Raw genomic sequence first — 13,797 nt, forward strand, 5'->3', positions numbered from 1 at the left:
GCCGGAAGATGCTCTAGTTGAGGCCTTAGAATTGGCCATTGGTGTCCTAAGGTGAATTTCATTACTGTCTTGCAGTGACTTTTATGTTCTAGAAAACCTGAACATGCATTAAAGAAAAATAAATGAGTTCAAACTTAAAAATCTGAGACTAACCATTTATACCACCAAATACGTGGGAAGGACACAGATACTTGAGGACCAGAGATAGGGGTGGTATGAATTGAATTGTGTGCCCTAAAATGATAGGTTAAATTCCAACCCCAGGTACCTATGAATGTGACATTGTTTAGAGAGTGTTTACCGATGTTCTGGATAAAGTTCACCTGATGCCATACTAGAGTAGGACAGGTTCTAGTTCAGTCTCAGGGGTGTCCATACAGGATGCTAATGTGCTCTTTGCCAGACAGTCTGCTGTACGATCACAGCTGCACACATTTAAAAAGTATAGAATCAATGTCTGTTGGGTTACTACAGTAATTGCTTTTTAAAATTCTGACTGCTCTTCAAACTGATGATCGCCACTCTATGCAACATGACCAGCCTATGTTCAAGGGAAAGCCATGGCTGTCTGTAGAACAATGAATTCTAAAACACAGAGCTACTATGTCTTATCTCTTTACCCTGAACTCTTTGCCCAAGAGCAAACCTAAAGTCTACAAAACATTGAGTATATTCCTTAATTTTAGTTAGAATAAGTCCACAAGAGGCTGAATGGCAAGTTTTTTATATTGACCAGCTCAAAAGTGGGAGAGGGCTAGTGATGAAAGAGAAAAGAGGAGACTTGTCAGTGATTTGGATTTCATGATGAAGAATGAAGTAAGTACAGAGGCTGGGTCTCTATGTAGTAAGATTACTCCGATTTCTGTTTAGTCATTCTTGTCTTGACCCAAATGCATTACCATTGAGTAGATCCTGACTCATAGCAACCCTATAAAACAGAGTAGAACTTCCCCCATAGAGTTTCCAACGCTGTAAACCATAAGGAAGTAGGCTGTCAGACCTTTCTCACATGGAGTGATCGGTAGGCTCAAATCACTGGCCGCTCACTTAATAGCCAAGCATCTAACTACTGCATTCCCAGGGTTCCTTTGTTCTTCACCACTAGGCATACTTTAGTGTTTCATTGATCTCTTTGTTAAACAGAACCAAATTTCTGACAGCCTGTATTCTCTTTTGCTTTAAATAAGTATCTCTCAATTTCGGGTTCTCTGACCTTTTCCTGGTGTTTAGACTGGGGTTGTAGGTTTGGGGGAAGATGTCATTAGGCTACAGTATAGAGGTAAGTTGTTCTCATCTCATCATTCCAGGGCTTCCTGCTTTCAACAAGATTTATCACCATCAGTAAGTCACCGGTGATAAAGGTAGTGTTTGCCAGGTTTATTTTCTCTTCCCCCTCCATTATATAATCTTTTGTCAGCAAGTACAGAGTGTAGGAAGGAATTAAACTTTATTTTCTGATACGGTTCATATATTTATTAATTCTTCTTTGAATCACACCTACTTGTCTCTCAAATACCAGCATCTAAAATAAATAAAACTCTCTTATTCAACACTAGTATTTTTTAAATTGTCTAAGTGCTAGTAATGGAAATGATGTGTTTTCTACTTTTTTATTGAAAATGTAAATTTTGGTTATGTCAAGCATTAAAAAGGATTTTACTGATTGACTTGGGGACTTAATCACCGTTTATTATTTTGATCCTATGGAGAAAGGCAGTTTAAGGACTTACTAACATACTTCAGAAACAAAACACATTTACCACTTGCAGGCTATTATGTGGTATAGAGAGGAGCCCAGGAGCCCCCTACTTCTTTCCTCATTAAATCTAAACCTATATTTCCACCAGCTCTTAAGGCACTTCATTTTGAACCTTAAACTACATCCCATTTAATTTTAAGTTACTTAACTTATATTGCGTTACTACTTTGAATATTCAAATATTGGGGCAGTCCACCCACTAAATTCCTCTAATGACCATTTTTGATACTTACATCCTCTAGCACTGGTGGTGAAATCACTCAGCACTTGGCTACTCACTGAAAGGTTGGCTCAGTGGAAGAAAGTCCTGGTGACCTGCTTCCATAAAGATAACAGCCAGAAATTCTCCTCTGTCATATAGGATTGTAATGAATGACAATTTACTCAATGGTACCTTGTATGGGTCAAATTGTGTCACCTTAAAATGGTTATCAATGTCAGTAGATCATGGTTCTGAATAGTATGAAGTTCTCCTCTATTGTTTTTAGACTTTTTTTTAACATAATGGCTTAATCCTAGCCATTATGACATTAATGAGACAGAATTACCAGCAGTTATGTTAATAAGATAAGACACAATCTACATGGTTAGATTGTATCTTGAGTCAATCTCTTACAAGATATAAAAAAGAGTTTTAAAAGAGAACAAGGATGAGAGGAGTCCTCTTACGATAAAGAAAGACAAGCTAGGAGCAGAATACATCATTGGGCTCCAGGGTCTCTATGCTGGAAACTTTCTGAACCGAGAAGGAGATTGATGCCAAAACACACTAAAGTCACAGATGATAAAAGGACACAAGTCACATCTTCCTAAATTGTGAACCAACTCAGAGACAAAGAGATTCCCTAGAGCTAGGGCCCTGAATTTGAACTTGTAGCCTCCTAAACTCTCAGAAAATACATTTGTTTGCTAAATCCATCTACTTTCTGTTATAGTGGCACTAAATAATGGAGGCAGCAATTAACAACAAAGCCATCTAGTACTGATGTGCTCATCCTCCATTTTACTTCTGTACCTTAAGCTTTGTAGTATTGTTCTGGAGCCCCTGGGTCGTGCAATCCATTAACACACGACAGCATTGTACTAAAAAGTTGGAGGTTGCAGCTCACCCGGAGATGCTTTGGAAGAAAGGCCTGGTGATCTACTTCCAAATAATCATCCCCTGAACCTCCTGTGGAGCTTAGTTGTATTCTGACATGCAGGGAGCCACATGTAGGAATCAACTCAACCCCATCTGTTACCACGAATGCTTTAATTTTGCTTGAAAGCCATTTTTGTTGATTTTTAGCATCTCAATCTTCCTTTCACATACATTGGAAGAGACCAACTCTGGGAAGGACATCATGCTTAGTAATGTAGCAGGGCAGGAAAAAAGAGGAAAGCCAAGATGGATTGACACAATGGTTACAACAACAGGCTTAAAACAAGTACAATTATGAGGAGGTCACAGGACTGGGCAGTGTTTTGTTCTGTTGTACACAGGGTTGTGATTATTCTGAAACTACTCAATGGTGCCTAACATCCTAATAACAACATGGTCACGCTGAAGAAGAATGACTTCCCACCCAAGTGAATACTTGAGGGGAATGAAAGTTGCATGGACAGTGAGAGATGAACATATTGGGAAGAAGCAGCACATGCCAATGCCCTAGGGTAGTAACAGGCCTGCATGTTTGGGTAGGTGAATAATAGGAATGAGATTCAAAGAGGAACTGGTTGAGCTAGATTCAGGTTATGTAGATCCTTGTGTGCCAGTATAAAATGTTTCCTTCCTATATGGTGCACAGTGAGAAGACACTAGATAAATATGCCGGGGCTAGTGCATGACCAGTGCAATTATATAGGGCTCCATACTCATAAAGGTCTTCTGATCCAATGCTGGCAATTGCCTTCCTTCTTTCTTTTAATTTGCCATCAAGTCGGCTCTGACCCTTAGCTACCCTATGCACAGCAGAGGGAAACTCTGCACAGTCCTGTGCTGTCATCACAATTGTCCCCACGCCTGAGTCAATGGATGCAGCCACTGGGTCAGTCCATTTCCTTGAGGGTCTTCCTCTTTTTCCCTGCCCTCCACTTTACCAAGCATGATGTCCTCCTTTAGGGACCGGCCTCTCCTGACAATATGTATGTAAGACGACCTCTTACTATCCTTTTCTCTCAGGAGCACTGTGGCCTTACTTCTTTCGCTACAGGCTGGCTTTTCCTATTAGCAGTCCATAGTACTTTCAATATTCTTCTTCAGCACCAAAATTCAAGTGTATTGATTCATCTACGGGTCTTCCAAATTCAGTGTCCAACTTTCACATGCATATGATGCCATGGAGAATACCATGGCTTGGGTCAAGGGCACCTTAGTCCTCAAGGTAACATCCTTGCTCTTCAATACTCTAAAGAGATCTTATGCAGCAGATTTAAATAATACAACATGTCTTTTGACCTCTTGAGTGCTCCTTCCACGAGCATTGATTGTGGATCCAAGCATGCATAAATTTGAAGCATTGTCAAATATTGAAAGCCTTGGAGAGTGGCTGTTGATGAAGAAACAGGCGTTAGGCAACTCTTTAGGGAAACTTAAGAAATGTTTTATTGGCATATAATTCACATATCAAACAATTTAATACTTCAATCATATTAAGCAAAGTTGTACAATCATCACTACAATTAATTTTATAACTTTTTAAATAAATCATTTAATTGGGGGTTCTTACAGCTCTTATGACCATCCATCCATCAATTGTATCAAGCACATTAGTATATATATTGCCATCATCATTTTCAAAACATTTCTGTTCTACTTGAGCCCTTGGTATCGGCTCCTCTGTTTCCCCTCACCTCCCTCATGAACCCTTGATAAATGATCAATTATTATTATTTTCTTAGGCTGCCCGCTCGCTCCCTTCACCCACATTTGTGTTGTTCGCCCCCCATGGGGAGGTGGACGCTACACTTTGGGAGGTTATACGCTGATCATTGTGTTGGTTTCCCCTTGCTCCCCTTCTCACACCACCTTCTCAAGAACCGCTATGCTCATTATTGATCCTAAGAGGGTGAGCTGTCCTGGATTCCGTGTATTGAGAGCTCTTATCTGTACCAGTGTCCACGCTCTGGTCTAAACTTGGAACTATTTACAGCCACCCCCCCGTTTTTTTCTTTTCTTTCTTCTTCTTCCTTTTTTCATGTCTAGCTATATACGATAGGCAAGATAAACAACCTGAGGATAAAACAACAGCACAACTGCCTCTTGATCCCTGTATGAGTTCCACATGAGCACAATGAAATGTTCTGGACCTCCCAGTTTTCTTAAGTTTGTCATCCACACCGTCAAACGCCTTTGCATATTTAATAAAATATAAGTAAACGTCTTTCTGGTATTCTCTGCTTTCAGGCAAGATCCATCTGGCATCATCAATGATATCATTTGTTCCACATCCTCTTCTGAACTGGGCGTGCACCTCTGGCAGCTCCCCGTCAACGTACTGTTGCAACCATTATTGGATGAGCATCAGCAAAATTTTACTTGCATGTGTTATCAATGATATTTTTCTATAATTTGAGCTTTCTGTTGAGTCACCTTTCTTTGGAATGGGCACAAATATGGATTTCTTCCAATCAGTTCACCAAGTAGCTCTCTTCCAAAATTTCTGGTATAGAAGAGTGAGTGCTTCCACTGCATCGTCAGCTTGTTGAAGCATTTCAATTGGTATCCCATCAATTCCTGGAGCCTTGTATTTGCCTAATGTTTTCTGTGCAGTGTGACCTTCTTCCTTCAGCACCTAGTTCTTGCTCATATGGTACCTCTTTAAATGGTGGAACATCAACTAATTCTTTTTGGTACAGTGACTCTGTGCATTCTTTACATCTTCTTTGGAAGGATCACTCAATATTTTGCCCATAGAATCTTGCAACATTTCAACTCGAGGCTTGAATTTTTTTTGAGATTTTTCTGTTTAATATATGTTGATTGTGTTTTTCCCTTTTGGTTTTCCAATTCTAGGTCTTTGCATATTTCATGGTAATATTTGACTTTGTCATCTCTAGCTGCCCTTTAAAAATTTCTGTTCAGCTCTTGACTTCGTGATTTCTTCCATTTGCTTTAGCTGCTCTACTCGGAAGAGGAAGTTTCAGAGTCTCTTGTGACATCTACTGAGGTCTTCTCTTTCTTTCCTGCCTTTTTATCGACCTTTCTCTTTCCTCATGTCTGATGTTCTTGATGGTCTCCCATAGCTCACCAGGTCTTCTTTCATTAGTATTCAGTGTGTCAAATTTGTTCCTGAGTTATTCTTGAAATTCAGGTGGGATAAACTCAAGGTCGTATTTTGATCATATCGTGGACATATTTTAATTTTCTTCGGCTTTAACCTGAACTTATATGTGAGCAATTGGTAGTCTTTATCACAGTTAGTCCCTGACCAGGTTGTAGTTGCTGATATTGATCTTTTCCAGCACCTCTTTCCACGATGTAGTCAATTTGATTTCTGTGATTATGTATTGAGAAGTCCACCTTTTGTTGCTGAAGAAGGTATTTGCTATGAACAAATCATTGGTTTTGCAAAATTCTATCCAATTTCATTTCTATCACCATGACTATGTTTTTCACCTACTATTCTTTTCTCTTTATTTCCATCTTTTGTATTCCAATTGCAAATAATGATCGATGCATGTTAATTGCATGTTAGATCAATTTCCAATTGAAATGGTTGGTATAATTCTTCAATTTCTTCATTACTGGCTTTTTTGTTTGGTACATAAATTTGCATACAAGTTGTATTGATTGAATTTCCTTGAAAGGAGATAGATACAATCGTATGACAGACAACATTGTACTTCAAGATTGATTTTGCAATGTCTTTTTTGTCAATGAATGCCACCCCATTCCTCTTGATTTTTTATTCCCAATTGTACATCATATGATTTTCTCATTCAAAATGGCCAATACCAGTCCGTTTCAACTCAGTAATGCCTAGGATATTGATCTTTATAAATTCCATTTCATTTTTTGAGGACATCTAATTTTCCCAGATTTAAACTTCACGCAATCATAAACATGATATTAGGTTTTCCCTGTGGCATAACCTATTTATTAATTCCTTTATCTTCCACTATTATTTATTCTGCCTTCCACTTGTTATTTATTTGTAACCAAACTTTTCCATCTTGGGCCAGGACATCAGGTTTATCTGCTGTGTCAGTCCAGAATGCTGGTGGCAACACCAGTCTAACAAATTCTTCTCTCTCAGTCCATTCCCGTTCGTGTTGAGTAGGGTTACATAGGTACAAGACTAATGAACCAGCTGAACCCTGGCCAATCAAACACTATTCATACTCATCCCCGGTTTTGCCAGATGGGAAGAGAACATATTCCACCCTATTAGGCCCTTGGGAATTCTCACATAAAAATCAACTTGGGGGCTCCCCAGTCATAGATTTCAAAGGAGCTCTGAACTCATGACTAGGCTCACGATGCTTGGGGAAAACATGGCTTCTTTGGGGTGATGATCTGACAAGTGAGAATGGCAACAGAGATGGTGGTGTGAGTGACAGAGCATTTATAGCAATTGATCATGGAATTTAAACTCTGTAAGGAGAAAAGTGAGAGCATGATGGGGCTGTTGTGAGTTGGCTCTCAATTCATGACAATCCCATGTACAGTGGAGGAAAACCTCGCCTGGTCCTGATTCATTGTAGTTCAGACCAGTAAAATTTATATTGTTTTCATGGACTGATACTCTGACTTAGATAGCCAGATCTTTCTTCCTAATGCATTTTAGTTAAAGTTTTATGGAAGCCTGTTTAAAATGGCAGATTGCAACGTGCAAGCATCAACTGACAGAGGGTGATGGCTGTACATTAGGGACATTGGACTTGGGAATCCATGAAAGAAAAATTGGGGGAGGGGGGGTGTCTTCTACAGAGAAGGCAGGAATTCTACCACTGAATCAATACTGCCCCCCCATTAAGGCATTAAGGGGTGTGAAATGTGATAAAATACATTGAAGCTCTTGGATAGTTTGGGGTACATGAAGAGGCAAGCTAAACATTTACGAGGGGTAAGTAGTGAATGTTTGAAACGGATATTAAGAATTTCTGAAATAGAACGCAGAGAAGACGATTTAAGGAGAGGAGTCAACGATTACCGAAAAGCTAGGGATCTGTAATCAAGCAAACAAGCAGGCAAACATTGAAATGATGCTTCTGATGTAGGTGTTTTCAGGAACTCTAATTTAGGGAGACGTTGAGTCAGTGGTGTCTCAGTGGTAGAAATCTCACTTTTCCTAGATGTGACCCACTTTCCATTCTTATGTAGTGTAACTCATAGGCAATTACTTCAGTGGAAGCTTTTGTGTTGTCAGGATGCAGAACGCAGCTAAGACAGGCTATGAAGAAAGATCTAACAATCTACTTCCAAAAGTCAGTCCAAGAAAACGTGTGGATTACAGCAGTTTGATTCAATTTTACACACGGTCATCATGAGCTGATGGCCAACTAGATGATAACTAGATGGTGAAAAACAAAAGCAACAATTTAGGAGAGTTGACTAGCTAAACAGAATGTCGAAGTTAGGAAAAAGGAGGAAGGAAGGATAGAAGAGATGTAAAAAATAATAGCACATAGCATATTAATGTGCTGAGTATTTTTCAGGTATCATTTTTATTTCTTATAACAACATTGAATACTAGAGACTGGTTCTATGTCTATTTTATAAATTATGAACATGAAGGAGCTGAAGAGAGTTTAAATAACATGCCCACAGACAGCACTACCCATTTCCAAATCTGTAAAAACAAGTCTTGCTGTCCTTGCCTCTATGAAGCATTCTGGCTGCACTTCTTCCCAGGCAGACCATCTTGTCCTTTTAGCAGTCCATGGTACTTTCAATATTCTTCTCCAGTGCCACAATTCAGATGAATCCATTCTTCTTCGGTTTTTCTTATTCAATGTCTCACTTCCACACACATATGAACCTACTGAAAATACCATGACTGAGTCAGGCACACTCTAGTCCTCAAAGTAATGCCCTTGCTTTTCAATACTCTTGTAGTATTAAATTAAAAAATTGCGTGGGGGAGTGGGGTGCCAGCCCCCACTCGCTGCTACTACTATTACTACTACTCGGATTCAGTAATGCACAATTGTACGGTGGAGATATATAAGTATCATATTAGAGTCATCGAGAGCATGAGAGATATTACAATAATAGAGTCAGACATGTTACATGGTAGGTAGCATTTCTCACCTCAGCCCAGCTTGGTGGTCCACGTGGAGAGAGGGGGAAGGGAAGGAGGGTAAAGGAACAAGGGAGAGGGGAGTGACCAGGGAGTGAGCAGCAAGGAGCTCAGAGTCAGAGAGCAATCTATGTTGCTGACTCACACCTACATATCTTTTGGGGGCAAGCCAGCCCACTAATTACAGGTAGAGACATATGTCACAGGGAGGAGCTGCACTATAGGTTACACAGCAATGAGAGGGTGCTCTAGGGGTTGGTCTCTGGGTCTCCATAGGAACCATTATCAGTAGGGTGCAAACTCCTCCTACAGGAGCCTGTCCATTGTCCCCAGAGGCAGGGAGCAGGCCCACCCTTGGTAGATGAACCAGCAGTCTGGCAACTGATTGCCTTCAGGGGAGGGAATGCCTGCACATCTGACCTCCCCCCACATACTCTAAAGAGATCTTGTACAGCAGATTTACCCAAAGCAACACATCTTTTATTTTCTTGACTGCTGCTTTCATGAATATTGATTGTGGATCCAAACAAGGCAAAATCCTTGACAACTTCAACATTTTCTCTATTGATCAAGACGTTGCCTGTTTGTCTGGCTGTGAGGATTTTGGCCTTCATGGCACGGAGTGGTAAACCATACTGAAGGCCGCACTCCTTGATCTTCATCAGCAAGTGCTTCAAGTCCTTCTAACTTTCAGCAAGGACAGTTGTGTCAGCTGCATATTGCAGTTTGTTAATAAGCCTTCTTTCGATCCTGATGCCACATAATTCTTCATATAATCCAGATTTTCTCATGATTTGCTCAGCATACAGATTGAATAAGTATGGAGAGAGGATACAATGCTGAAGCACACGGTTCCTGTTTAAAACCATGTGGTAGTTCCTTGTTGTGTGTAAATTACTGCCTCTTGATCCTGAGATGTAAGCAGTAGATTTAAAAGATTAGCCTTTTAAAAACCACATCATATACAAAGCCCAGTAAAATAAGCTATTTTATCTACTCCTCATATTAATCCCGTGTACTAAGTAAATTACCAAGATCCTGCAGTCAGTAAGTACCAGAGGCTGAAGATGAATACTAGTTTTCTGACTTCCTTGTACAGTGAACCCTCGCCACTTCACGCTTCGACTTCCGCGGCTTCACTCTATCGCGGTTTTTGCGTAACAGCGCATGCTCTGTCATTACTGCCACTGATTGGCTCATACTGTACACGCTTGATGCCATAAATAATATAATAAATAATACATGATAATTGTAACTTCCAAAATGTTTTACTGTATTTTCCCTTTTTCGTTTAATAAATTGGGTAATACGAGTGTAATGGTGACTAAAAGGTATTTTTTCATGTCCTCTATGCTCTAACTACGAAAATATTTGATTTACAAATAAGGAATCCTACTTCGCGGAAGTTCATTTATCACAGTAGAACCGATTAACCGCGATAAACGAGGGTTCACTGTATACCCCTTCCATTAACTACATGGCCGTTTCACTTCCCAAAGACATGATTCAGGAAGAAACTTTCTAAAAAGGGTCAAAAATGTTTTGAGTAAATGTATCTATCTATGTACATAATAGTATTTTTTTTAAAAAGAACTTAATGAGACTTATAATTACTATGTTTCCACGGGAACATTAATTAGCAAAGAATATAGCATTCTTCCAGTTGTGGCTTGTTCTTCCACAGATTCATGTATTCACTGAAATAATCTTTCTTGAGCCAATAGTCTGTGCAGGCATGGACCTGGCTGCAGAGGATACAATCAAGCAGAAAACACCCTTGCTCCAAAGGCACCCTCTGTCAGCTCCAGGTGTTCAGAACCCCAAATACTCTCGGCCTTTTCATGCCCCAGTGCAATTTAAGACATTGTATTTGACCTAGAATACACTCTATCCCATAGGACCCGGTTTCCTAAGAGACCACTCCGTTCCCTGATGGTTTTGCACAAACTAAGATCAGCAACAGTGCCTTGGAGACGAAATCTTAAATTTGGACCCTAGGGAAATAGTGCCAAGGTGTTTTCCAAAAAGGAATTTCTTACAGCACAAGGGCCCAGTTTTAAAGCTAGGCTTAGGAATCTACTCCCCTCTTGGCATCTAATTGGCCCCTGTCATCCTGGCCAGTCCCTTATTCACCATTGTGGCTATGGATTTTATGAGAAATGTTGGTTTATGTAAATGTATTTTAGTTCAGGTTGACTAGAGAAACAAATTCATAGACACTCGTGTATAAGAAAAAACTTTATATAAAAGTGCAATTGTATATGAAGGAAACACCCCATCCTAGTCCAGATCAAGTCCATAAATCCGATATGAGTTCATCTGTCCGATACTAGTCCACAAATTTCTCTTTAGAGGAATCACACAGCACATGCAATGATGTCGAATGCCAGAATATCATGGGCCAGTGGGTAGATGGTCTTGTGGATCCAGTGGCAGTGGAAGCATCTCAATGCTGGCGCGGGTCTTCTCTAGCTCTCTGAGTGTCTCAACAGCAGGAAAGGGAAGGCAGAGAGACTGGGTTTAGCCCCCAGTGAGCTACTAATCTCCATTGCACCTCCTAATGAGGTCATCAAGCTGCAGCCTGATTGACAGGCTAGATTCCACTCCTTTGCTCAAATTGACAGGAAATCATGTAATTGCCAAAACATGTTTATTTATTTCTGTCTCTGTGCTCAACAACCTCCTATCAGAATGTTAGGCAAAAGCCAACTAAGGCAGAATCCTGTGTATTAGTCCAGGAGGAAACTAAACACCATGTATCTAGAAATTGGAATGTAACCCACTTTGGGATGATTCTGAAACAGCTGAGGTCCTGAGTAGGAGATAGCTGTGGTAGAGAAGTCTAGCTAAACCCTCCTCTGCCAAGTCAATTTCAACTCACAGTGCCTCCAGGACAGAGTAGAACTGCCCCCAAGGCTTCCAAAATTGCAATCTTTATGAAAGCAAATTGCCACATCTTGTTCCACAGAGTAGCTGGTAGGTTTGAATTGCTTACCTATCGGTTAGCAGCCCAATGTCTTATTCCCAGCACTTCTTAGGATAAATCTAGAGTGCAGTGGAATTTGTGCACTTCTACCTCAGAGTTACGAATTAAAAATGGCATCACTGATGAGTTTGAATTCAGTCTGGTACTTGAAGAGAGAGCCAGGAGAAGGGGACCAAGAAATGTTAGGTTTTGCCCTCCAATTTAGAAGACAACTTGTGCTTTTAGTGGCAGTGTAAAACTGGGTAGCCTTACTTCCCTCTCTGCTCTTATAAAATGTGAGTCATGGTATATTTTAAGAATTACACTGCCTGTCTTCTACATTTGCAAAAGTTAAGTGGGACAAAAATGAAAACTAGGTCTTCCTTTTTTTTTAAAAAATGAAAAGCCTATATTTGATTCCACCATCCAGCTGTCGGTTTGATAAACCGTGGTGCTGCTTTGTGCCGATGACAAATCCTGCTTGGGAAAGGTGAAGAGGACTTGAAGCCCTTACTGATGAAGATCAAAGACTACAGCCCTCAGTATGGAGTACATCTCAAGAGAGAGAAAACAAAAATCCTCACAAATGGTCCAAGAAACAGTATCATGATAAACAGGAAAAAAAATGAAATGTCAAAAATTTTATTTTACTTTGATCTACCATCAATGCCCATGGAAGCAGCAGTCAGGAAACCAAAAGATGTATTGCATTGGGAAAACCTGTTACACGTGACCGCTTTAAAGTGTTAGAAAGCAAAAATGTCGTCTTGAGCATTTGCAAGCCTTGGTATTTTCCCCTTATATGCATGCAGAAGCTGTACAGCGAATAAGGAAGACAGAATGTTGGCATTTAATTATGGTATTGGTGAAGGCTGCCCCAGGTCCTTCTTGGAAGAAGTACACACAGAAGGGGGAAGATGATGAGACTACTCAGGTCCTACGGACACGGTCTCGGAGGGATTAGTTCCAGAAGGACATCGCTTTGGTAGAGAGGGTCAGTGACAAAAGGTGTCATACACTCACGGAGATCTATGGACACAGTGGCTGCACCAGTGGGTTCAAATTCAGGATGATAGCAAGGATTGCGCACGGCTGCACAGTACGTGTTGTACAAAGAGTGGGTCTCTATGAGGTGAACAGACATGTGGGTACCTAATAAGAACTTATTTGATTGGGCTTTTAAGAATCTTTCAAGCATCTGAACATATCCTATGCTCTTCGCATGCAATTTGGTACGGCGCTTCAAGCACCGATTTAATTTATTCGAATTCTTCCTGGAGTTGTGGGACCACATATTCTGCAATCCCTATAGCTTTCAGAAAAGGCAATTTCTAAAGAAGTCCAGAGGGCTGAGACTCAGTTTCCCAACGCTGCGCGCCCCGCCCACCAAGCTCTCCCGAATCCCCTGCACACACACCCCTCCTTCTCACCCCCTGAAGAAGTGCAGTGCAGGGAGCACGCTCCTCTGCCCACTAAGGCGGCCGCGCCCGCTGGCCCCGCCGGCTCCAGGCTAGGAAAGCGCGGGAGCGACCGGCCTGGCGCTGGGGACCTGCGACGAGAAAGGCTGTGCTTCTCAGTCCCCCCCAACCTGACGCCCAGCTTTCCACTCCATCTTTCCTCCAACCGCCCCCCACGCCAGCCCGCCCCAGGGCTGCTGGCGAGTGAGATTCCAGGCTTCCGCGCCGCGCGGCCCCTCCCCAGCGCCCACGAGGCTCGGGCGCACACCCCCTTCAGCCTCCGCTTTCCGCCTCGTGGTGCCCAGCGCGCTGGCCTGGCCCTGCCCAGGGCTGTGCCTCCGAGAGCTACAAAGAGGCCTTCGCGGCCGTACCCCGCCGCCGCCGCCGCCGCCC

The 13,797-nt window shown here is 41.4% G+C and overlaps 1 protein-coding gene across 1 annotated transcript in view; it reads left to right on the forward strand.

Moving 5' to 3' along the window:
- Positions 1–7,776: 7,776 nt before the first annotated feature.
- XKR4 (XK related 4) overlaps positions 7,777–13,797 on the forward strand; it is a 383,052-nt gene continuing 377,031 nt past the window's right edge. Inside the window, exons 1-2 of the mRNA XM_004697771.2 lie at positions 7,777–7,806; positions 13,260–13,716. Of these exons, the coding sequence (XP_004697828.1) occupies positions 7,777–7,806; positions 13,260–13,716 (487 nt within the window). The remainder of the gene's footprint in view (positions 7,807–13,259; positions 13,717–13,797) is intronic.

Source organism: Echinops telfairi, unplaced genomic scaffold (genome assembly GCF_000313985.2).
Source record: "Echinops telfairi isolate 266 unplaced genomic scaffold, ASM31398v2 ScPeMD7_1;HRSCAF=3_0, whole genome shotgun sequence".
Classification (NCBI taxonomy): Eukaryota; Metazoa; Chordata; class Mammalia; order Afrosoricida; family Tenrecidae; genus Echinops; species Echinops telfairi.